The following is a 26,999-nucleotide window of genomic DNA, read 5'->3' as shown; positions in this document are numbered from 1 at the left end:
TCTATCTATCTATTTATCTATCTGTCTATCTATCTATCTATCTAACCATCTATCTATATCGGGGAATATATATATTTTCCCTTATGTCTAAAGGTTTCTTGAAAGGAACAGTTAATGCTTAAATTTTTTGACCAATTTTGCATGCTTATATCTGGTAATCTGAACAACAATATGCAATATAACAACCATTGGTGAGTTCCTACCATCTTGTCTAATGAAGCTCTGTATTATTTCTAATGGCTTTTTTATTATTTTCTTACTTTCCTTAATGGTTTGATCAATCTTGTATTCTTACATCTGGTAATCTGAGCAACTTCACTGAAGATAACAATATGTATTATAACAACCACTATTAATTCCTATCATTCCATTTTAAACCCTGTATCATTTTTATAATTTTTACTTTGTTCTGTTTTTGTCTATGTTGTTGTTGTTTTGTTATTTTTTATTCTCTTTAAAATAAAAAATGCAAAAGAAAGATAGATGATGGAAATAGGAGGCAGACTTCGTGTAGAGGGGAAGCATTTCTAGAGATGAGGGAGATGTGGGGGAGGAAGAGAGGGGAAGAGAAAAGGGTGAAGATGTGATGAGCAAGTTCCCTAAGAAGAGTGTACTCACTGTGTATCATAGATGTACTAAGTTTAAAGGAGAGAAAAATGTCACGTTGTAGAGAAACCTTTCTCGATCACCTGCTCCAAAGTAACCAATCAGCTACACTTATGCTAATTTCATAACATCCATGACACTAGAGTATATCGCTATGTTAATGTACTCATTTGTTGTTTGTCATTCTCCTTACACACACACTAGGATGTAAGCTTAGCAAGAACAAGCACTACTTCTCCATGCCCAGAACAATCTCCAGTGCATGAGAGATAATGAATGCTGATGAATGTATTTTAAACAAAGGAATGAAGGAGAGGTCTAAGAGACTCGAGACAGGAAGATGATTTAGAAAAATACTATAATAACCAAGGCAGGAAGTAATGAAGACTTAGATTTCAAAGAGACAACAGCTTGTTATTTGTTGTCTGTAGTGTTGATCATAGGCTCATTATTCTTTCATTTCTAAAGGTGTTTCCCTTTTTGCCTAAGGATCATAAATCTTGTGCTCCAATTTAGAGATTTGCCTGGAGCTAGGCAAAAAGCCCCATTTATATTATATCAGCATAGTGACGAGCTTCAAAAATAATTACCTGTACGCCTGGCTCAGTATCCTCTCATTTGCTTTGACAAATGCTTCCCTTGGTCTCCCATTTGTACCGCCACTAAAAAACTATGACTTAAGATCTCATCTCTACCCAGGGACAAAGAAAGACAAAAAGAATGGAAAACAAAGAGCCTGAGAGAAGGAATATATGTTATTTGTTTGGAACTGCTTCTTCAGTCATCTTAGACCTAACTCCGCTTTATATTCAGAAGTAGGTTTGTTGATCTGAAACTGTTTTCATGCTTATTGGAAGAGCCGTATAATTAATTCTCCTACATTTAGTTACTATATTTACTCCAAGAGTTGTTTTTTTTTTTTTTTAAACAAAAAACACTTATTTTAGGTCATCTTCAATCCATGTGGCTTGTGAATAAGCATTTGTTTCATTTTGTTTTGTTTTGTTTTTTGAGGCAGGGTCTTGCTATATACAGTTTAGACTGGTCTTCAACTCACTATGTAGCCAAGGCTGACCTCAAACTTGAGGCAATCTTCATGCTTCAACCTCCCGAGTGCTGGGATTATAGGTGTGCACCGCTATGCCCAGAAAATTTAATACTTTTAAGGGCAGTAAAACACCAGTAGCATACTTCAAAACCTAGGATAAGGATCAGGCATTTCCCAGCTGCCTAAGCAGCATAATGGGTTACTAACAGTGAAATCCGCCAGAACATTTGTTGAGAAGGATCATGGCTGCTTGAAATGTCCAGCTTGCATTTGACTCAGGGATGTAGTCATTCCTCTCTGCCTGGAATATTTCTTCTGTCATTGTCTTTACCTGATTAACATGTGGTGTGGTGGTGCACATCTGTACTCCCAGCACTCAGGAGGCTGAGGCAGGAGGATGATTGCAAGTTTGAGACCAGCTTGGGCTACAAAGTGAGCTCAAGGTCAGCCTGAACTGCATAGCAAGGTCCTGTCTCAAAAAAGATAGAAAAAACCCAGAAACCTGATTAACTCCTAGTCATACTCTGAGTCTCAGCCTTGTATGTTCTTACAAACTTTTATCATTGTTGTTGTTGTTATTGGCGTTGTTTAGAAATAATAATAATAACCATTCCCTGAACTTCCCTTGTTTTGGAAGTCCTCATACTTTATTGGCAGGATTTGTTTGTTGTTTAGCTTTCCTGCTAGGTTTATATTTCCTTGAGGGTGGAAGCTGGATTGAACTATTTATCTCTAGCCCTGGGATGGAACCGTCATTTCAGAATTAGGTATCAGGGAGGCATAATTAAGTTCTGAACTATTTAATCAAAAAATGATTAGAAAAATTTTGCATTTTTGCTTTGAACAAATAAGCTCTTTAGAGGAAAGCACCCTTAATCACAGCATGAATGTTTTGATGCACTGGTCACAGTAAATATGCAAGTATTTGCTGCTATCACAGCCTGTATACTGAAGTCTACACTTCACAAAATGCATGCAGATTCTGTTGTGTCAAGGTTGACATATGAACGATTATCCTACGTTGAATGGCTGCTACTGTCTGATTGCATTTTGACCAGATCTTAGCTTATTTAAACTAAGTTTTGGGCCAGGGATATAGCTCAGTGGCACAAGCGCCAGCCTGGCAAGCGCGAGGTCCCGAGTTCGATATCCCAGTACCAAAAAAGAAAAATAGGGGCTGGGATATAGCTCAACAGCATAAGTGCCTGCTTGGCAAGTGCAAAGTTCTGAGTTTGATTCCTGGTACCAAATAAATAACTAAATAACTAAACAAACTAACTTTCAGTCTATTCATTTCTAGTGAAATATATGGAAGAACAAGACATGATCAAGCAAGCCTTTGAATTTCTAAAATGGAACATTTTTATATACTTTTATATTTATATAGGAATGTGATCAATCAGAATACTTTTGAGGAAATGTTATATTTCATTATTCTTTAAATCCTTGACCTATTGAAACAAATAAGAAAATAACCTCAAAAATCCTGTATTCAGGGCCGGGGATTTAGTCCAATGCTATAGTGCTTGGCTAGCATGCATGTGGCCCTAGCTTCAATCCCAAGCACTACCTGAAACAAACAGAAAACCTATATTGCCATGTTACTACTTACCTTACACAAATGCTGCTATAAAACCCAAATTTTCTGTTTCCCACAGTTTTTGAGGCTTTCTGCATTATTAACTGTGATGACAGTTTATGAGGAACAAGCAAGTAGCAGAATACTGCCTCCGATTTTATAATGGGTATCAATAGCAAAATATATACAGGTAGCTTTTCTAGTACAAATCCGTTCTCTTCATGAAGGGCCATCTTATTAAATATATTTCTCAGGAAACTGGGAAAACAGAATTTATCCTTTAAAAGAAGAGATGCTAAATAGGTAAGCAAAGAGAGCAGCTTCCTGAATAATGAATAATTTTTAGTATTAATAACCAGTTATGTCTACACTGCTTCTAGTATTCCTGGCAGTGCTTGCTACCTTGGCAACCCAACGAATGAGAGCAACTACACTGAAATACATGTTGTACTTGTTTCAATATATCCTTTCATAGGAAGGTCCTGGGAAGCTAGAGGCTAATCTGTACACTCACTTTGGGAATGCTAGGTTATCATGGAGTATGATTATGACACTGTTTCCAGGAAATGACCCAAAGAGAATGCTGAAAAATTTCCTGTGTAGATGTTTGGGGCTCCAGACACTGGGGAACTGCCAGAGATATTGGGGCGCATAAGCATCCAAACACCTAGGCTTAGTTTTGAGACGTGGGCTTGAGATGGTAGAGGATGTTGTTTCCTCATAAGCCAAGACAAAGCTATTCAAATATTCTCCAGGACAATCATCAGAACACTGGAGGATAGATGTAGACTAGAAGAGCCAGATTTCAGGCTAATAACCTAGTGAGAGGTATAGCTGCTTCTGAAAGCTTAGGAAGGCAAATCCTTTCCCGCTGCCACCAAAGCAAGAGACAGACATAGAACAGAGTGTACCTCATTTCACCAGGAGAAATGGTCCTAAGTGCCCATCCCACCACAAAGCGAAGACTATCTGACAGTTAAGATGATATGTGCCTTCCACATGGTAAAGCTCAGCATTCCTGAGAAGTGAAGTTTTGAAACAGAATATAAAACAGCTTGGCGTCCTGATAAGCCCAGTGCATTGTGAATGTAAGCACATAAGATGCACCTAATGACAAGGTTGGAAGGGACTGGAAAAGAAAAGTTTGCACAAATGTATGTAAAAATATCTACACTTTCAGTGAATATCTTTCAAGGTAATACACATATATCTATGTTTTGTAAGAAAAAGTAGAACTTTTTCTCATTCTGATTCTCTACACTATCCCCTCAGATACCTGGCAGGGTGGAGCAGAACGGCGATGTGTCACCTTCCTGATGTAAACCAGAGAGGGGATGGTGCTGCCAGTAACAATAATGATAATAACAACTGTTATTTTGCTGGGCATGGTGGCACATGCTTGTAATCCCAGTACTCAGAAGGCTGAAGCAGGAGGATCATTGTAAGTTCAAGGCCAGCCTGAGTTACATAGTAAGTTAATACACACTTGTGCCCCAGCCTCAATAAATAAATAAATAACCAAAAAGGAAGCTATTTTAACAGATGTTTATGTCACAAACCATTGAATCACCTCGCATTACACCGAGCAGTGACATTTTAATACACATCAATGACCTCCACACAATAATAGCAATCTTGTTCAAATTGCCTATTTCTCAAAACGCAGTCTGTGGACTCCCAGAAGGCTTGGTTCCAGATGTTCCTCCTGGGTTTCTGAATTCAAAATTTTTGTTCAAATTCCTGGGAAGAGAACCAAGTATCTGTAGTGTAGCGAGTTCCTACAGGGATTTCTAGTACATACTAATGTGACTGATAATTTTTATTTGTAAATATAATCTTTATAAAGAGCTTGACAAACAGTAGAAAAAATATGCTCTAAAGTATCTAATGAAATTATTTTATGGAAGAGAAGATGAGAAGGACAGGGTAAATATAACTATAGTCCAAGAGCAATAAAAGACATACCACAAAAAGTGTACCTTCCAATGATCCTATCTTCCCTAGTCTTCTTAAAGAAAACTGTTAGTAGTATCTGAGATTTCCTTTGAGAAATAGTTTATGGATATACCAACAAACACTTCACGTATATCCTGTTGTGGGGTTGGGGATCGGAAAAGAATGGGGGTATGAAATAGCATTGCTTTACCCCGTCTTAGTCACTTTTCTCTCGTTGCTGAGACAAAATACCCAATGCCCAAAATGAAGGAAGGAAAGGTTTATTTAGCTTACAGTTTGTGAAGGTTTCAGTCCATACTGGGCTGGCTCCGAGGCAGAAGAGAGCAATGCAACAAGAGCAAAGGGGGGAATGGCAGCCGAACAGCGAAGCAGCCAGAGCAAACGGGAGGAATGGCGGCAAGCAGCCTCTTTCCCCGCCTTACATTGTAAACAGGCTACCCCCACCTAAGGGGCGTGTAGCTCTCACATAATCTCCATGCCCTCCTCTTCCACAGGCCCAGGATGTATACAAAGCAAGCACCCTGGCTCCCTACTGAGTCACTTAGCCAAACTCTAGACTCCCCAAGTTGACACAATGTATTAACCATAACAACCACTTTTTCCTTTAAATTAATAGGCAATTATTCTCTAAGAACATGTATGTACTTCTCTCATTTTTAAAACACTTAGGAGAAATTCTATAAAATAGATTGTATTTTTCATGCTATTTCATGATGACAGAATTTATTTGATTGGCTGCTGATAAGCATTTTGGTTGTTTGCCAAGATTTTGTGATCATAAACAATGAACGAAGCCTTCCAGCATATGAGAACTCTGTTCCAAGTGATGGTAAAATGATGTTCCAAGTGATGATGTTGTAGCCTTCTGGAGGCTACCAGGACATGTTGTGGCCATTGTTTGACATGCCTGCCATTCTGGGGATGGGCGGGACACAGCACAGTACATAAAAATGTTGATGTTAGCACCTTGCACATCCCTCCAGCCGTCTTTCTATGCCATTTCCTTACCTCTACTTCTCTTTATTGCGTATTTCAAGACACAAGAGAGAGATCCTACTCTCCTCTAAAACTCTACCTATTTTTACACACCCTCTTTCTTTTACCATACTTTCTTTTTTGACATAAATGTGCTTTAGTCCCCTGCTTGATTCAGAGGTAATGTAAGAGGGTAACTCTTGACTCTCCCATGGTGCATGTACAAGGTCTGTGGCCATGCTTCGCCTGACTACAAAGAGTAGTCTAGTCATCTGTACTTAAGCATTATCTGAGTGTAAGAAATGACAGCAACAGTGAAAACCGGTCTATTAGATTTAAGTGGCTCTTTTCAAATTCTAAATAATATTTAAGATTCTAAATAATTTCGATTGTTTTGTTCTTAAGAACCATTGGAACCCATATAATAATATTGCTGCCTCTCTCACTCAGTGTTGATACACTGAACACAATCCTTTGTATTACAAAACATACATAAGCCTGAAGTGTGCATAATATTTTAGAGTCTGCAAAACATTCACATTCATCTTCTTAGTTTTAAACCCAGAAAACATTCAATCAATTTCAATATTCTTTGTATAACTGATGTCTTTTGAAGTTCTAAACATGAGGTTTGCCTTTTGAGTATTTCACTTTATTAAAGAATCATGTATATCTTCATCCACATATATTTCTTTCTTTGGCGTGACAACTTCAATGAGAAACAGTTTAAATTAATAGCCATCTCTGTTCTACATTTCCCCTCTGTGACATAATTTACAGGTTCTAGAGGTACTTTGTTTTTATAAGTAAGCAGCCACTTAAGATTAGAAAAGAATTCAACACAATGAATTTTCTTGGCAAAATAATGCATTCCGTAAATGGTGTCTATTAAATCACCTGCACAGCTGGCACCTGGCTTTAGTTCTATACAATAAATGACAAAACAACCCTTTGTGAGGATTTTTCCCTATTCTGTCATGTGAGTATAGATTTCAGAGTTTCTTCCTGTCAGTTTATTGCTGCATTTCTTTGCAAAGCTGACAGGCAGCTGACATGGCAAGATATTTTAGAAAATTGGACTGCTGGTAAAGTTTAACAGAATTTTTCCTTTGGGGGAAAAACACATTTATTTTAGGTACATAAAAATAAGTTAGAATTTTTAGGAATTAACTCTTCCATGAGTGGAAGTTCAGACAATCACATCCTACCTCTGCAGCTTCCTTGCTGTCTAACTTTAGACACCTTAGCATACTTTCCTAACCTAGCTTATCCATGTCTTAATTTTCTCATTCATTAAAAGTCCCTCATAGCAGTGAGGCATAGAGGTCCAGACTCATAATCCCAGTACTCTGAAAGGCTGAGGCAGGAAGATCAGAAATTCAGGCTTTGTCTGGGCAACTGGGTGACTTAGTGAGGTCCTGTGTTAAAAAGCAGGGCTTAGTACAAAGGTAGCTTCGTACAAAGGCACCTGAATTCAATCCCCAGTCCCCAAAATAAAAATTCCTTGTAAAGTTATTATCAGAGTTGATAAAGAACTATGTATAAAGTATTTAACACACTACATGGTATTGTAATTTTAATAATAATCATTTGGATTTACATGACTTTTCATGCTGTAGGGGAGAAAATTAAGTAGTATTTTGGAATTGATCTTTTAAAAAGACACTTAGAATTACGTAATAAAATGGCTGAATATAATTTTTAAACCTTAATATTCCAAATAATATTATGAACAAAGCATTAAAACATTGTTATTATTTGATGACATTCAAAGCACCCCCAAACATCATATTAATTTTTTGTCTTTTTTGAGACAGGGTTTCAGGCTGGCCTTGAGCTCACTTTGTAGCCCAGGCTGGTCTTGAACTTGCAGTGATCCTCCTGCCTCAGCCTCCCAAGTGCTAGGATTACAGGCATGTGCCATGCTCAGCCAGTAAGTAGAGTCACTTAGATCACATTGATCCAGTGGGGAAGCAAGGAGCAAGCACATGGAAAGAACAAAGGACTTCTCGGGTCGGTGATGGATAGGTGGGGCCTTGGCTGCCCCCTGGGATGACTGACCCCATCTCAAACATGGCGCGTTGGCCCTTGCGGAAAGAGAGGAAGCGGGAAGGTCACTCGTGTTCCCTCTCCCACACACCTCTACACTGTTCCCTGGAAGGACCGCATAAACCTAGGAAGGGTTTTCTGACCTTTCCCTAAGTCACATCACAAAATCTTCCCAGGAGTGGTGCCCTGGAGGAAAAGAGGCAAAGAGTCAGACACCAAGAAGGATCACTAAGTTTCTCTTAGTCTATTATGATTTGATCATGACCTTTTTTATCCTCATATTTTTGCACCACTGTCCACCACTCCTCAGAGTTAGCATAAAAATATTTCTATCTTACCTGTTTCCTTGTTTCTTTAGGTCTTCAGTTAGTTATGAAGGTTCTTACCTCGCATAAAATTTCTCCTGGCTAAATGTGGATGCCATCCTTTTGTTAATCTGTCTTCTGTTTGGATACCTCAAGTGCAAATTTTGGATAGGTGAGGAGAAAAATGTTCTTCTTTTCCTACAGTGTATGTGCAAGGACTATCTCAAGAGCCAGTGGAATATAAACTCATTATCTTCGTAGATTATTGTGATCTTTGCCACTCTGGGTCTATTCCATTAAAATGTTTACTTCTAAAAGCAGGGTGATGGCACGCTTCGATAATTCTAGCACTCTGGGAAACTGAGGCAGCAGGACTGCCAATTCAAATGCAGTCTGGGTAACTTAGAACTCAGCAAACCCTGTCTCAAAAAAAATAAATAAATAAAGAAGGTGGAGGGCCTGGAAATGCTGCTCAGTGAAAAGGCCCCATGTTCAATCTTCAGCCCCAAACAATCAACCCATCTATCTACCTTCATTTACAACTCAAAGACAGTCCCTCAATTTAGCTTTTCCAACAGTCCATCTCATTTGCTTTCTCCTTAACCATCCACAATTAGTGAGGGCTACTCTTACATGCAGGAAAAAGTGCAAGTGGCTTTTTAAAAGGAAGGAGACAAAAAGTGCTATAGCTTTGAGGTCAGTAATCAGCACGGCTTGCCTTGGGGACACCGGGAAGAAAATGTAAGGTAACCCTGTACGCTTCCTGTGACTTCCTGTACTACATTTCCTGCTAGGAACCCAGAACTCTCTGCTATCTGGACAACAGGAAACATACACACTTATACTTTAAGCAAGAAAAGGTCAGAATGTAGGGCATGTAGTATACAGTGACTACAGAAGTAGGAGAAAGAAAAAAAGGTTAGGGGAAAGTATGTGACTATGAAAGGTCAGCTTAAGCAGAAAAGTCCCCAAGAACTAGAACTAATCATTTTCTTACCTTCAAAGCAGAATTATAAACCTTTCACATATTTAAACACACACACACACACATAAACACACACTACGGTGCCTCAAGGCATCATCATATCCTCTCTTAGCAAACTACTGTGATGCTTCACTTGTGCACAGAGGTTGCTGTTAAAAGGAATCTCATGTACAAATAATATTGTAATATAAAATTATTAATTGTAATAAAATTATTAATCTCTGCAATATTTTTATCTATACTGTACTTACATACTGTTCTCAGGAAACCATGTTTTGTTTTAAGAGTAGAGTTTAAGAATTCAAGTCAGAAAATGATGATAAGATGTTCCTTAAATCAACAGCCTGCAGGTGACGCATTTTCCACAGAACGGGCCCCTGTGCAGCTTCTTTTATTTATTTATTTATTTTATTTTATTTCTGTCTTTCTTTTTTTGAGACAGGGTCTCGCTCTGCAGTTCAGGATGGCCTTGAGCTCACTTTGTAGCCCAGGCTGGTCTCAGACTCACAACAACCCTCCTGCCTCAGCCTCCGGAGTGCTGAGATTACAGGTGTGTGCCACCATGCCCAGCTTGTGCAGCTTTCCTCCATCTCTGCACCAGAAAATATTATTTCCAAAAATGTGTCATTCTCATAGAAATGTTTAAAAGAATTATTGATAGAGAAATGCTGTGATACATAAAACAGTGAGGAAATTCTTTTAAATAACAGAGTGTAGGGGCTTGGCATTTAGCTCAGCGGCACAGTGCATGCCGGGCAAGGGCAAGGTCGTGAGTTCGATTCCCAGTACTGGAAAAAAAAAACCACCAAAGTAAATAAATAAATAAATAACAGAGTGTGAGGGGCTGTCAGCATCACGCTATCTTCAAGAGACACATAATCTACAGTAATCTACAATCGATCATAATCTTGTCCTCAGGACATCTAAGTATATAGAATTTAGCTTAGTAAAGAGAAGTGGGGGAGGGGAGGGAGGAAGGGGAAGAGGAGGTGGAGGAAGGGGAGGAGGATAGAGAGAGAGAGATCAGTTTTTGCTCAGTAGTAAAGAAAAAAGTTCTCTTTTTCAACCTCAGCAAGAGGGTCCATAGATAAGCAGTAGTTATATTTTCATTTTCTATACACCTCGCAAGCAATCAAACAAATAAGAAATGCACTCTGAAGCTGTCCGCTCATATCCTGTATTCTCTATCTTGTCTGACAAAACAGAAACTCCTTGCAGGCACAGCTGTTCTCCTGCCACAAACTGGAATCTGAACATCATAAATTCTCAGAGTCGAGGGAAAAGCTAATGAAAGTTACCAGGGAAAATTCTGCTGAAAGCAGGGGTCACATTTGAACTTCTGTATTGTTAAACTGGGTGTCTTTCTCCCATACAGTGCCTCTTCGATAAATATTTACCCAAAAGAAAGCACTGAACAAATTTTAGTTGAATAATTAATAGTATCCTAACACTTTCCAGGCCTGTGCAGACGCAAAATGTTTCCAGCAAGTTTCCTTTTGGATGTGATGCATACATTTCCCTTCCTTCCCCCATCTCTGCCTCCCTCTCTGCAGCCACGTGTGCTCAAGGGATTTCTTGGAATCTCGCCTCGCTGTGGAAGTCCTGCTGATGATAATGAATGCCTGCAACAGTTATCCAGTTTGGGGACCTTCACAGCAACCCCCGGCCAATAAATGGGCAGAATCACTTTAGCACTTTCTTTATTCCCCCTGCAGGAGTCAGTTTCTCTTTTCTGGACCCCTCCAGAGTCTTGGGCTAATGCGCACAATTCCATTTTCAGGGCTAACAAAAGACAGAGCTCCAGAGGAATAGGTCATTTCCACTTCCCTGTTCCCCCGCAGGTACCTTCTTTGTTCCCCAGAGCCAGGAGGGGACTGGCAAACACCTGGAAGCCAGAGAAAGAAATTTCTCTGATTATACTGCCCTGTGAGAAAGTGTATACACCTATTTCAATGTAAATGTCAACCAATTGTGGTGAAGATGGCAATAAATGGAACTACTGTCATTGTTTATTATTGTGTCTTTAGACTGTCAAGAACAAAATTTCAGTATTTTTAGATCAAGTGTGCAAGAGCTTGATATTTTAAAATATATATCTAACTTCAAGAAAATCATAATTATATATAGTGAGAATTTTTTGAAGATCGTGAATGAGCAGCTAAACATTTCCTCACTGTTTTATGTATCACAGCATTTCTCTATCGTAATTCTTTTAAAGATTTCTATGAGAATGATACATTTTTGGAAATAATATTTTCTGGTGCAGAGATGGAGGGAATGACTTAGAGGAAAATTGTGGGAAAATTATCTCTGGCCATAACCACATTGGAAATGGGAGCCTAGCTCAAAGCAATCCTTTTAACTACTCCCCTCTCTAATAAGAGCAGTTTATCAGAAATTAGTTTTGGAGTTCACAGTCCATCAGAATGTTCAGCTATTGCTACCATGGCTAGAGCAGCAATTATAAGTGCCAAATTACAGATGCTTTGAGCTCCACAGTCCACACCTGAAGGAGGCTTACACTTGGTATTGTGGGGATCTGTGGGATTTCTTCCGCTCCAGTAGATGTGGGGACCCAGAGCAATCTCTGGGAAGGAGTTATTAACTACTCTCACTACTGCGCTACCCTCATCCCTTCTTTCATGCTGAAGTGAATCATTCATAGGTCCTGAGTAAAGCTAGTCATTTAGATTTTCCCTTTCAGGAAACTGGAATGGCAAAGGAGAATGAAGAAAAAGCAGAGATCTGGTCCTTCAAGAACTACTACTACTGTGCAAGTAGAAATCGAGGGGAGGGGGCTGGGGATTTAGCTCAGTGACACAGCGCCTGCCTACCAAGCACTAGGTCATGAGTTCGATTCCTGGTACCGGAAGAAAAACAGAAATAGAGGGGAGAAGGGAGGAGACAGGACAGCACATACACATACAGACACAGATTAAAGAGGATGATAATAAAGCATTCTGAATGCTGGAAAACATCCCTTCTTTTCCCAAAGATTACTTTATTATCACTACTTGTGGACTGAGTCATGTGTTCCCCAAATTCCTATTTTGAAGACTTTTATTTGGAAACAAGGCCTTTAAAGATGTAATTAATTTAAAATGATATCATAAGTATGTGGCACAATGCGAGACCAACATAGGAACAGAAGAGAAGCTCTTGGGCTCTTAAAATTTCTTCATTAAGAATGTGATAAGAGCTACTTCTATAATTAAAAAAAACAGTGATTTTTCACATGGGTCTATAGATGATCAATAGGCAGCAAAAAGCACTACAAAATAAAGCTTGAAATTCGTTTATTACCTAACAGTAGAGGTGAGCTGCTTGTTCATCTCTGCGTATACGAGGCTAATTATTTTGGAAGAGTCTATGTAACAGCTGGCAAAACAAAACTGATTAGCCCTGAGTTTACACAACCTGTCTTGTCCTTCACAAGTGGGGATACAGGGATAAGAGATTTATAGGTACATTCAACTACCAGGCAGTCCCCAAAATTCTTTATTGTCCTAATCTGTGGACACCTTGGATTCCAGCAGACCTTTCACAAAACTGAGCCTACCCCAAGCAGAAGTAATCTTTCATGGAAACCAAATCTCCTCCTGAGCAATAAGGACTTCTGAGTTACCTTGCTAAGCAGAACTGAGATACTGATCAACCAGACCCTAGCCCACACCAGCAAATCATAAAGCCTGGCCTTGTTCTTTCATTAAAACCCAATCTGACCCTGTTCATCAGAGCTCTGCCTCTTCACTTCATGAAGCGGAATTCCCTTCACTATGTTCTCTCACTTTCCAACTCCCAACAAACCTGCTTATTCCTCTCATGATGTACTCAAATTTTTTTCTGTGATGAGCGTCAACAAACCCACAGAGGTCAAGCTGAGCTCCCCATCTCCTCTCTAGGCAACCTCCTTGCATCCCATTCAGCAGCACATAAAGCCCTCACCCAAGCAGATAGATGTCCTTAGAGGAAGAAGGGACATCAAGGGCAAGCCCAAGTGAAGACACAATGGAAGGGCAGCATCTGCTAGCCAAGGCAGAATCCTCAGGAGAAACCATCCTTCCTGCATTTTGGTGTTGAATTTCTACCTTCTAAAACTGTAAGACAATATATTTCTATTGTTTAAGCTACTCATCCTAGTATTGTCTTACAGCAGCCCTAACAGCATAGCACAGGATCTATGCATTCTAAGAGATAACAAGATATTTAAGAAATCCACATGCTGTCCCTACTGTGGTTGCAGTGGGTCTCTACAACCAACAAGTGCTAGCTACTAAGAACAGACACTGAACTTTACATTTTTATGTAATCTCTAACCCCAGGGAGCCTACTGTTAGATGGCAAATTTAAACTGGCATTCCTGAAGTAATGTTTTTCAAGAATCACTCAACTGTGATAATGAATCCAAAATACATCCTGTCATGTGTGTTCACGTTGCTGTTGCTTCTAACACTCTGAGCCCCGAGCAAAAGTCTCACAGAGACTCTTTTCCCAGTACTTGGATTCCTTCTTGGGGCAACAAGGCCTAAGAAGAGGGACACCACCCTAATTCCTGAAGAGAAGGGCAGTTCCGACATTTCTGAAGTTCAGTGTTGGATTATTCTGGTCAGAGGGGGGAAAAAAAGATTAATGCGTTGTGCATTTTAAACAAGGTATCTTTATTCAGAGCCAATCTGGGGGCTTTCTCTTTTCCAGCTTATGAGGCTCTTTTCCTGGGTTGTGTTCTTTCAGGTGACAGCCTGAAGCGGTAATGAAGGCACTCTTCTCCTGGTCCAATTAGTTATGCCTTTCCATGTCTGAATACATGGCCTTGTCTGTGGGCCCATTAAAAGGGAGCAGTCCTAATGACACCCAGAACACGGCTCTGCATTCAAAAAGGCAGCTTGTGTGCCACAGCAAGCCAGTGCCTGGGAAGCTGTGCTCTCCAGTGTTCAGACAGGCCCTTCTAATAAAAAAGGAATAAGTGGAATTCAAGCCTACTAAATATTTGAAGAGAGCATTTCACGGTTTAGTGCAAGATCCTAGAAGCCTGGGGATAATCAGTAAAATTCTCAGTAAAATGTCCTATAGGAATAAGCTTGAAAATTATACATGTTCCACTACAAATATGCCACAAATTTAAAAAGCTATGTGTTCCATTTTTAAGTTGTCACTATACAAGTTGAAAATAATATACACAGTGTAATGGTTGATACATTGTGTCAACTTGAGAAGTTTAGAAGTTTGACCAAACCACTCAGCAGGAGGCAAGGGTCCTCACTTTGTAAACATCCTCATCCTGTGCAAGAGGAGGGCATGGAGATGGTGTGGGGGCTGCACCCACCCTGGGGGCGGTAGCCTGGTTACAATATAAGGGAGGAGAAGAGGCTGGCTCTCTCCCTTTTGCTCTTGCTGCTTTTGCTGTCTTCTGCCACCTTGAACTGTTGTCCCTCTGCACTCCACCCTGCCTTGCAGATAGCTGATTATGGACTGAAATCCCAACAAACTGTAAACTAAATAAACCTTTCCCTCTTTAACTCTGAGTGTCAGCTATTTTGTCTCAGCAATGAGAGAAAAGTAACCAAGACACTCAGATAACAGCTCCAGTCCAACCCTTTCAGTGATAAACATGAAGCTATAAGCCCCAAATAGCATTAGAATAAGACTTACTTCTCTTTCCAGTTCAGACGTGGCATCATCTACATCTACTACATACAAATGGACATCAATAATTACCACTTAACACAAGTAGCTGGGCGTGGTGGCACACACGCCTATAATCCCAGCTCTTGGGAGGTGAGGGAGGAGGATCCTTGCAAGTTCAAGGTCAACCTGGGCTACACAGTGAAGGCAAGACTAGCCTGAACTGCATAGTGAGACCTTGCCTCAAAAAAACAAAAATAAATAAATTAAATTAAGTTAAATTTAAAAAGTGATGCAGGTAGCAATAAAAGTGTGTATTCCACATAATTTACCAGTAATAGTCACATTTCAAACATGTAAAATGAAAGTTCAGGAAGGTTAATTTTATCAACTAGGTAGTTTCTCAAAGCCATACAATTTCCTGTCAGTGCCAGTCTCTCTGACATTTAGGTCCATATTCTAACCTTCTTCACTCACTTCTGAGAGCACTTTTCAAAAGGGAGAGTCTACAGCCCTGATCCCTCTATGGGCTAAGCCAGGAAGTATCTGATCCTAGTCTTGTCCATTGCCTTCGCTAGGCCTTATTTACTTTACTTAATTAAAAAATAGGGTTGGACTACACAGAGCCTTCCAGGGATTTGGCTTGATCCAAATAAATTAGCATATTCTCAGCAGTTCCAAATGCATGCAATATTCCTCTTGCCGATAAAAGCGATCCAGCATAGGTGTTAGTATATGAAATTTATTATTTATTCCTCTATCTGTTAGTATCTGGTGAACACATTAAAAATTTGGGGGAAACATGTCATAGGGAAATTTAATTTGGGTTTGAGGAATTTGGCCTCTTTTACCTATGTAACTGGATATTTTTAAAAATTTTCAGGTAATGTTTAAATTTAGCCACACAAATAGAAAAAATAAACATTTTCCCAATTGCTTCAGTCTTTACACCTTACTGCTCATCTGGTGCCACAATACTGATTGTCTTGTTAAAACTGCAGCTTGTGACACTCAGAAATAATCTGGAGAAAGGCCAGGGAAGCCTGTGCCCAGACCTCACTGACCTGTGATGACTGAACTAACTGTGAAATAAGAAGTTTGAATTCAAGGCATCTGGTTTTAATCTGAACCTCTACCTCTCACCAGCTGTGGATCCTCAGACAACATATTGCATAGAACAATAATTTTCAAGCTTGATTTCTTGAGTCAAGTGGTATGTGATCAAATGCTGGCTTTGCCAGCTAACATGACATACCTGTAAGCTTCTCTGTGTCTCTAGTCCTTTACCTGTAAATTGAGAGGTTGCAACTGTCTGTCTCAGAGATAATTCCAATGCAAGATCGGAGATCATGGGTATCAAATCCATATTCTTTTAAAGGACAGTCACTGAAGTGAACATGAAAGGACAAGGATTTAGACATAGTGTAGAGATTAAAAGAAGCAGGAAAAGAAAGATCCTCGGCAAGGAACAGGGCCATCAAAACCTAGGAAGTGGAAAACAAAGAGCACGTGCAGTGCAAAAAAAGTGGCACAAATTAGCCAGAGGAGAATATAGAATGGGATGGGGACGTGGCTGAGGAGTGACACGATGTCACATAATGAAGTGCACTAGACAGAAGAAGAAAAACAGCCATGGTTCAGGTGAACTGTTAGGAAAGATTATCAAGAAGAGTCCAGAGAGAACTGCAAAAAAAGAAGGTAGGGGAAGAAAGGAGAGGGGAAGGGAAGAAAAGGGACAAAAAGAAAAAGGAAGAACTCAGATGTGAAATACAACATGAAAAAGGACTAGATAATAAAATAGGTGTTCTCTGTTTTGTTTGTTTTTTGAGACGGGGTCTCACTATAAAGTTCAGGATGCTTTTAAACACACTAGGCAGTGCAGGCTGGCCTTGAACTGGCAATTCTTCTGTCTCAGACTCCCAAGTGCTGGGACTAGAGATGTGCACCACCAATCCTGGCTAAGGTAGGTGTTCTTAAGCCTCTACCATTATTATTCTATGTCCTGTGTCAGGAAAAAAAAGATGATGAAGAAGAAAGCCTATTGTCTCTCACATCAAGTATATTTTCAGGAATCTAATCTCCAAAACTATTTGCTATCTCACCCAGAAACTTCTTTTATTATATATCTTATCAACTTCAATTGTTTTTCTCTGAAGGCATAAAAATACCAGATCTTAATTTTATGTCTTGGCTAATTCTAGCTTCTAGACTTTCTCTGCATCTTGTTTATTTATACCAGATTATAACCCATCCCTAAATCCTATTCCCATCAGGAAGCTTTCCTTGATGATCTAGATCTTACCAGAGTCTTCCTTTTCTACATACTTAATTACAAATACAGTTTGTCAGAGAGTAACCTGAAGAGCTATGACTAACCTAGGAATGAAATGGCGGGCATTCTAGTAGCAGGTCTTTTCTATGACTTGCAGCATGTTATTTACTGTCATGGGTTTCCTCCTAGATAAAATGAGGCTTATCAATTAGCACACTCCAAAGTCACTTATCATTCATTCAACAAGTGTAAAAATGAGCACCCACCTGTGCTAAGCTCACTGTACTTTCTGAGAATACAACGGTGCATACGAAGTATCTACCTGAGTTTGTATGTCTAAGCTATGACTGTCTCCTTGTAGTCCAGAGGTTCTCCAACCACAGAAGTCACTAGAATTACCTGGAGGACTTGTCAAAAGGCACTTTTCTGTTACTGATCCAGTATGTTTGGAGTAGAGCCCAGAAGTTTGCATTTCTAAGTTGTTTTGCAATAATGTTGAGGTTATAGGGCCAGGGACCACATTTACAGAACTTCTACTCTAGTAGACTTTCTTTTACACTGATGAACTGCCAATACTTATTGAAATAATAAATATAAGGTGTTTTGTTAGTGATAAAAAGGAAACTCAATATTTCCTTGAGTGACAGAAGCAAAGTCACAGTTCTACTAAAAGGCAAAGAATTGCTACGCCTAGAAAGATACGGATAAGGAATAATTTATATCTAAAGGAAAATGAAATCACTTCCAAATTAGAGGAAGGAGGAGGAAGATAAGGAAAAATTTTGCAGAGGAGTGTGCTTCAGCTGTTCTTTGAAGAGTTCATACACTTACTTCAAAAATGTCCCTGAGGCTGGGGTGTAGCTCAATGGTAACGCATGTACTTAGAATGTATGAGGTCCTGTCTGGCTTCTATTCCCAGAATCCGGAAAAAAAAATCAGTCATTATGTAAACACCTTTACGATTTGTCCAGAGTTTATGTACTTAAATTTATGGTGATTTAATTTTTTTTTTTTTTTTTTTTTTGAGACAGGGTCTTGCTATGCCGTTCAGCTGGACTTGAGCTCACTTTGCAACCCAGGCTGGTCTTGAACTCACAACAATCCGCCTGCCTCAGCATTCTGAGTGCTGGGATTACAGGTGTGTACCACCATGCCCAGTTTAAAAAAATATTTTAATAACTTATATAGACTTTGAGGACCTATAGAGTCTTTATATTTTGATATAAAGTTTGATATATGGAAATATTTAAGTACTACATTTTGGCCAAATTTTATTAGATATTTGGGTGATTTAATTGTATAATCATGGTTTTTTTGTTGAAATAAGATATATATTTTTTGAATTAGATCTTCTAGTGTGTCTGAAGTTTATAGTTCCTGAAGTGATTAGTTTGGAGGACACCCCCCATTTGGCTGTAATACCTTATGTGTTTGTTTAAAAATCAGTTTTAAAATGCTTGATATCTTGATTTATTGAATTAATCACACTTAAATATAAAATATACAGGGGCTGGGGATTTAGCTCAGCGGCAAAAGCGCCTGCCTGGCAAGCGCAAGGTCGTGAGTTCGGTTCCCAGTACCGGAGAAAAACAAAAAACAAAAAAAATACATTTTTCTTTAGAGTGTATGGCATGCTATAAATATCAAAAATTTAAATTTACTGGGAATAAAATGCAGGATAAAATGTTCTTTCAAGTAAGGGCCTAGAAACTTGTGTGTTTTTCCCTGCACCCTAGTACTAGGAAGAATATACAGGTTCCTAGGAGCTCTTGGTGATACTGGGCCACTGTGCTTATAAATACTAGTTTATATATCCTGGGCATTGAGTTATATCCTGAGGCACACCAGTGCTAATTAAGGGGCCATAAGGACTTGAAGTCCTTACCACTGAGTTCTAAAGGTTCCCAGACCAGCAGCACAAGTATCAGTGTATTATTTAGAAATGCAAATTGCACAGATCTACTAAGTCAGAATCCAATTTAACAGTGGGTGGCTCTGGGTACTCCTGATGTATGCGAAGGAGCAAGGGCCACTTGTTTAGATACTATCACTCCAAGCAGTAGAGAAACTGTCAGATAAGTTGTGCAATTTTCTATGAATTTTACTTTTTATTTGCTTATTATCATCTCCATGCTTACTGGATTCAACGGATGATTACTATTTATTGTCTAAAATAGTGATGGGAAACCATTGATACTGAGTGCCAAACTACAACCCAAAACCCACTTATTTATTGCAAAGTGGCATATTTAGAATCAAATGATTTTCTTCTTAGAACTTAAGCCATAGGCTCCAAAGCAGTGCAGACCATTATACATGGAAACATATAATTCAATCCATGTATGTAATTTTAAATTTTCTGCTAGATACATTTAAAAAGATCAAATGACTGATATGAGGTAAAAACAATTTAGTCCAATAATCACACATTCAACGTGTAAATAACATAACATTAACAAAATACTTCTACTTTGGTTGTGGTTAATCTTCAAAATCTTATATGTATTTTATATGTAACATACTATAGAAATGATCCCTGAAAGCCTTTATATTTTATGTGTATTACCTCAGTTAGAATGCTAAATCTTAATTGGAAATGTCACAGGACAATTATGTTCATAAACTCAGGTTCGTTTGCTCCCATTTGACCAAATCAAAGACCATTTAATTTTGGTAAAAAGGAAAAAGGAGTTATTCAAAACTAGGGAAAAGATGTAGGGGCCCATTTATATCAAATCACCATCTCACATTGTACAGATGTGCTGTGGTGTTTCATAGCAAGGAACAGTCAGAGGAGGGGATACAATGAGACAACAGATATCTTCAAGATTGTTTCATTCTTCCCTGGAAAGGAAATTGGACTTGACCTTCTGGTGGCAGCATCTGTATATTCTGTCCCTTCATTTAGGCTGCTGTGAGATGAAGGTAGACTTTTATGCCCTAGGCCAGAGGAAATCTGGAGAAGTCACTTGTTTCCAAAGAGAAAAAAAATCTAAATTTTAAGGTTTCTTTTTGTGGTGCCAGTTAGACACTTAACTTTCATTTAAAATTAGTAACATTTATCTGTGCATAGATTCTATACCTAAATTATATCAAATATTAAAGTTCCAATAACCTAACTAACCATTACTTTCTATACTGAAATAAAAATTAAAAATTCAATGTCTCGATCACACTAGCCATATTAGAAATTTTACCATATAGGGTAGCACATTTTTGGGGTTATGCAAGATGGACCTAGAGAAAAAAAAAAAAAGAAAAGAAAAAAAAAAAAAAAGATGGACCTAGATAAGAATTCCGGCATGCTGGTGCACATGCCTGTATAATCCCAGCATTCTGAGAAGCTGAGGCAGGATTACAAAACTGAGTGCCATCTGGAGACTGTAGGTAGAACCTGTGTTAAAATAAAAATAAAAGAAGGGCTGTAGATGTAGGTCAGTGCGAAGGTCTTGGGTTCAAGCCCCAATGCTGAAAAGCAAGCAAGCAAAAAAAAAAAAAAAAAAAATTCTGACTTTGCCTTTTCATTGGCTGCTTGGCCTTCAGCAGTTAACCTAACCCTCTCCAAACTTCAGTTCCAAATGAGGGAAAAGGGGCTGGGGGTGTAGCTCAGCGGCATAAGCGCTTGCCTGACAAGCCTAAGGTCTTGAGCTTAATTCCCGGTACCAAAAAACAAAAAACGTAGTGCTAAATGAGGAAAAAGGGTGGGGTTGCACTCATTTTGTTTCAACTTTTGTTTGCTCAATCAGCAGCAAAAGAGAAAGTAGTTTTCCTTTCATGGTAGCAGTGGTGGACTTACATACATCACAGTCTACAGTAAAAACAGAACTAATATAAATGCCCACAATATAAGAATGGCTAAATAAATTCAATTAACCAATACTCTGCAGCCGCAAAATACTATTTATTATCAGTCACTAATCAGTTTTAAAATCAATTAAGAAAAGACCCACACAATATAAAAAGGACGACGACTACCTGTGTGCACAGAAAAAAATCTGGAAGGATCAGCCACCTTCTAACTGCAGTTAGAGGAAGCAACTGGGCGGGGGAGTAGTCCGGTCAGTTAATTTACAAATTTTTTTTCTAAAGAGTTATTTTGTATTTCAAAATGCAGCTTTCAAATCTTTTAAATACTATACTTTCCCCTCTTTGCAAACTCTGTTAAAGAGAAAGTGCTATATGAAAATATGTTTATCAAACCCAAGAACACTCAAATCAGCGTTCGGTTGGCGGTTTCCCGCCAGTGGAACGACAGAGGCTGCCTTTGACGTCAGAAGAGGCCGACGCTCCCGGTTACCATAGTGAACTCTGTGCGGCCATTTTTACTGTGGTCAATTTAAATGGCGCCTGTTGTGATGGGGGTGGGGCGGCACGGAAAGTCTGCGGAATAACAGATCGGGAAAAGAAAATCATACCTCTCAGTAAGAACCACCAACGAACGACCAGGAAAGGAAAACGATAGTGAGACCTGCATTAGTGAGACCTTTAGACGCATATTCCGCTGAGAAGCGGAACTCTTGTAGTGGATGCCTAAGTTTCCTGCCCGGATTTTGACAAGCGCTTCCGTTGCTCAGCGGAAGCGTGGGTCGCAGAGGACAACTCTTGGAAGAACCCGCCATCGGCTGTGAGGAAAACTAGAATCATGTCGAGTTTGTCAGTGAGAGACCCGGCAATGGATCGATCACTGCGGTCTGTGTTCGTGGGGAACATTCCGTATGAGGCAACTGAGGAGCAGTTGAAGGACATTTTCTCGGAGGTGGGTTCCGTTGTCAGTTTCCGGCTCGTATACGATAGAGAGACTGGAAAGCCCAAGGGTTATGGTTTCTGCGAGTACCAAGACCAGGAGACCGCGCTGAGTGCCATGCGGAACCTCAATGGGCGCGAGTTCAGCGGGAGAGCGCTGCGGGTGGACAACGCTGCCAGTGAAAAGAATAAGGAGGAGTTGAAGAGCCTAGGGCCTGCAGCGCCCATCATTGACTCCCCTTATGGGGATCCCATCGACCCAGAAGACGCTCCCGAATCGATTACCAGAGCAGTGGCCAGTCTTCCTCCAGAGCAGATGTTCGAGCTGATGAAGCAGATGAAGCTCTGTGTGCAAAACAGTCACCAGGAAGCTCGAAACATGTTACTTCAAAACCCACAACTGGCTTATGCGCTGTTGCAGGCACAGGTGGTCATGAGAATCATGGATCCTGAGATTGCCCTGAAAATTCTACATCGTAAGATACATGTTACTCCACTGATCCCAGGCAAATCTCAGTCTGTCTCTGGCCCTGGCCCTGTTTCTGTCTCTGGCCCTGGCCCTGGCCCTGTTTCTGTCTCTGGCCCAGGCCCTGTTTCTGGCCCTGGCCCTGTTTCTGGCCCTGGCCCTGCACTTTGCCCAGGACCCAATGTTCTGTTGAACCAACAGAATCCTGCAGCACCTCAGCCTCAGCATTTGGCAAGAAGACCGGTGAAAGACATTCCTCCTCTGATGCAGACTTCTATCCAGGGTGGAATTCCAGCTCCGGGGCCCATAGCAGCTACAGTTCCTGGACCTGGACCTGGTTCCTTAACTCCTGGAGGGGCGATGCAGCCACAGGTTGGGATGCCAGGGGTCGGCCCAGTCCCTTTAGAGCGGGGACAAGTGCAAATGGCAGATCCTAGAGCTCCTATACCTCGTGGCCCCATGACTGCTGCTGGCCTTCCTCCTCGAGGACTATTAGGAGATGCTCCAAATGACCCACGTGGAGGGACTTTGCTTTCGGTTACTGGAGAAGTAGAACCCAGAGGTTATCTGGGTCCACCCCATCAGGGTCCTCCTATCCACCATGCCTCTGGTCATGATAACCGCGGCCCTTCTGCACATGATATGAGAGGAGGGCCAATAGCAGATGCCAGACTGCTCATTGGAGAGCCCAGAGGACCTATGATGGATCAAAGAGGTCTACCTATGGATGGTAGAGGAGGTAGAGAGTCTCGAGGGATGGACACTCGAGTGATGGAAACTGAGGTTTTAGAGTCCCGAGTGATGGAACGAAGAGGAATGGAGACCTGTGCTATGGAAACCAGAGGGATGGAAGCAAGAGGCATGGATGCAAGAGGACTGGAAATGCGGGGCCCTGGACCTAGTTCTAGAGGCCCTATGACTGGTGGAATTCAGGGACCTGGTCCCATTAATATAGGGGCAGGTGGCCCTCAGGGACCTAGACAGGTCCCAAGCATATCAGGAGTGGGGAATCCTGGAGGTGGTATGCAGGGGGCAGGCATGCAGGGAGCAGGCATGCAGGGAGCAGGCATGCAGGGAGCAGGCATGCAGGGAGCGGGCATGCAGGGAGCGGGCATGCAGGGAGCGGGCATACAGGGGGTGGGCATGCAGGGGGCAAGCAAGCAAGGTGGAGGCCAGCCTAGCAGTTTTAGTCCTGGGCAGAGCCAGGTAACTCCACAGGATCAAGAAAAAGCAGCTTTGATCATGCAGGTTCTCCAACTAACTGCAGATCAGATTGCCATGCTCCCTCCAGAGCAAAGGCAGAGTATCCTGATTTTAAAAGAACAAATCCAGAAATCCACTGGAGCTTCTTGAAAGGTTTTAGAAAGTTTGGCTGTATCTCATAAAGTTAATTCGCTAGTGTAGAAATTCTGTAGTGTAGAGTATGAGTGTGGAAAGTTGACTTCTGCATCCCCACACTTTATTGATTAGTTTCCCTTTTAGAACCTAATCTCATTTATTGTTTTTTCATTTTTTTTTCTGTTTTTTTTTTAATTGAGGGTAAAGGGGAGAGGGAGTTGTTCTGTTCATTTTAAGTCACTGTAAATGTGCAAAAGTAACACTGAAAATGATTACATTATGCCAAGTAAGATAACAAAATATGCAGCAATATTGAAATGTCTGTAATATGTTAATTACATTTTTAAAAAATTTAGTAAACCTGTGAAAACTGCACTTAAAGACTAAAAGGTGACCTGTTAAAATGCTAATGTACTGTTTTATGAATATTTGGTTATATAACAAATTTACCTCAAAGTTACATATTTTTGGTAAACCATTCAAAATACAAAATACTATTTTAGAGGCAATAGACTGCTGTATTATATTAAACATTGTTTCAGTTCTTTTGGAATAATTTTGAAATGTTAGACCTGACAGGATGAGTAAATTGGTGGTACCAGCATTGTTTTTTAGAAGCTATGTTACCTTAAAAAATCAGGGACTATCTGGTTTTTTGTTGCCTCATGTATCTTACTTTTTATGGACTAGCAATAATTCTGGCATGGTCCTTACTGTAATAATTTTGTTGGAATAGTTGTAGGATAATCCCAAGTTTACTTAAGTTTCCTCTGAAGGGATCTAATAACCTTTCAATATCTTTCTATTTCTTAGAACTCTTTAAGCCCTAAATTTGACCCTCAGAATTCTCTCAGATCCTTGGCAAAAATCAGTGTCAAGGGACCTTTTGATCTGAATGAGTAACACATGGCAGTGGGCTTTTCATAAGTACTAGAAAATCTCATTCAGTTATGTTCCAAGTTCCTATGGTAATTAGCATCCATATATATGGTGTCCATTTGGTCAACTGGTTTGGGGTTTAAAAAATCTTGATCTCAATATTTACCTTTTTAATTTTCATAAACTGGTTTTTTTTTACCATTTTAGCAGAATACTTGAGGCCTAGGTAGGTAGAGATAGCCCTATAAATTCAATACTCTGTTCGCTTGACTTGTTAGTCATTTCACTTTTTACAAATATTAAGTCATTTAGCAGTATATACCCATGAGATATATTTACAGTCATTAGGGAATATGACAGGGATTGTGACATCATTAACACTTTTTTTTAGAGCTACTACCTAATTTATTTTTAAACCTTGATACGGACATAGACATTTGTATTATAGTACAAGTAGCAATTAACAGAAATGTAAACTTCTAAATACCCAAGGTGATCTTCCTCTGAAGAGGAAAAATCAGTACAAAGTTACAGAGGAAAAAATATTTAATACAAGGGGAGAGCTGAGTCTTAGAAAAGCAGTTTTCTTCCTTTTGTAAGGTTTTTACATTTTAAAAGGGTAATTCATTTTTTCCAGTGTTTCCAAGCTTGTGCTGTTTCCTACTAGTTTTACTCGTTTTTTGTGGTTGTTTTTACTGTAAAATTTCCCATATTTTGTGTGTTTTATCTATACTGGGAAGGATAATTCCCTTGTATGTGCGTGACTGTTCTCACAAATATGTACTAATTCACAGAGTTGGCTAGCTTACTTTGAAATTGTTTCTTTATCCCAAAACTTTCACTGAAGGGCTCTGTGAAAACTATTAAATATTATAGTCTTTGTTTTAGTATAGATCTCTGAATTGTTTAATGAAGACTGAATAAAAAGGTTGTACATTTAAGGTTGACTTTAGTATTTCTTACATTTAATTAATTTTCGGTTTTTTGTTTATTTGGGGGGGTGTTTGAGATGAATTCTCATTATGTTGTTCAGGCTGGCTTCAAACTGCCAGCAATCCTCCTGCTTCAGCCTACCTACCAAGTGCTAGGATAACAAGGATGTGCTACCATGCCCGGCTTTGATGTTTAATTTTAAGAAGTACATTATTCAAAAGTCATCCATTTTTTAGAGATGCCTAGGGCTTCACTTTTTTATAAAAAGGCAAAACTAATGAAATTGCTGGAATTAAGGGAAACACCTTTTTTAGATCCATTTGTCAACTATGTATTTCAAAACTAAAATAATGATCAATGGACAGGCATGGTGGCAAACTCCTGTAATGGCAGCATTCTGAAAGCTGAGGTGGAAGGATACTAGGCACTCAAGTCCAGCCTGGGCTACAGAGTGAGTTCAGGGCCGGCCTGAACTACATGGTGAGACCTTATCTCAAAAAACCAAAAAAAAAAAAAAAAAAAAAAAATTACAAGGAAGATATTTGCCACTCTGGCTGCTTATCAGAAAAGAAAAAAAACCTGTTGATACGTAGATATCAGGCTTTTGTTGATGTTTGCCATAGAGAATACTGTTCCAGGATCATTTTAAAGGTAGCTTCATTATTAATAGCCTTTATTATATTGCAGTTGAATGCCAGAACTATCTTACTCCAGTATTCATTATAGCCAAAATCACAGTTGAGAAGAAGGCAAAATATCAGTCAGGGGAAAATTTTCCTAAGAGCACATATGTTTCCCCCAAAAACATTTAGAATCTGCAATGAATGAGCTATTACAATTGGTTGCATTATTTAAACTATGCAATATTTGCAGTATTTGAACTAGGATAATCTCCTTACTCTCTTAAAACAGTTTGATCTCACTATCTGAATGTTCTAGTATTGACACTGATAGAACCTTACTTCTGACAGCAAATAATTTAAGCAGTACATGTTTGCTATAGTCAGAATCTATGTCTGACTACGTGACCATGGTTTACAACTCATCTTGCATTTCTGCTAATATGTATAGACTACAAATTAAATCACAAATTTATTAATAATAAGAGTTAAACCTGATGGGGTGTATACTGATCAGTTGAAGCTGCTTTAGGGCTTATTCCTCTTGGGCAGGGCACATTTCTTGGGTAATTAAAGTAATTAATCAGCCTTCCCACCAGCCTTCACCTTTCCTGTTAGTGATG

General features: G+C 39.6%; 2 protein-coding genes across 3 annotated transcripts in view; one reads left to right on the top strand and one right to left on the bottom strand.

Annotated features, from left to right (window-relative positions):
• Prkg1 (protein kinase, cGMP-dependent, type I) overlaps positions 1-26,999 on the bottom strand; it is a 1,159,533-nt gene that overhangs the window by 479,329 nt on the left and 653,205 nt on the right. The gene's annotated exons all lie outside the window — the stretch shown is intronic.
• Positions 21,740-25,764, top strand: Cstf2t (cleavage stimulation factor, 3' pre-RNA, subunit 2, 64kDa, tau variant). The gene has a single exon (XM_005385903.2). The coding sequence runs from the start codon at positions 22,040-22,042 to the stop codon at positions 23,957-23,959; it is 1,920 nt and encodes a 639-aa protein (XP_005385960.1). The 5' UTR covers positions 21,740-22,039; the 3' UTR covers positions 23,960-25,764.

Source organism: Chinchilla lanigera, unplaced genomic scaffold, assembly GCF_000276665.1.
Source record: "Chinchilla lanigera isolate Chin_1 unplaced genomic scaffold, ChiLan1.0 scaffold00024, whole genome shotgun sequence".
NCBI classification, from domain to species: Eukaryota; Metazoa; Chordata; class Mammalia; order Rodentia; family Chinchillidae; genus Chinchilla; species Chinchilla lanigera.
This window is presented reverse-complemented; position numbering and strand designations above follow the sequence as displayed.

Coding starts and splice junctions, on each gene's coding strand:
- Cstf2t (XM_005385903.2), top strand. CDS start 22,040: ATGTCGAGTTTGTCAGTGAGAGACCCGGCAATGGATCGATCACTGCGG.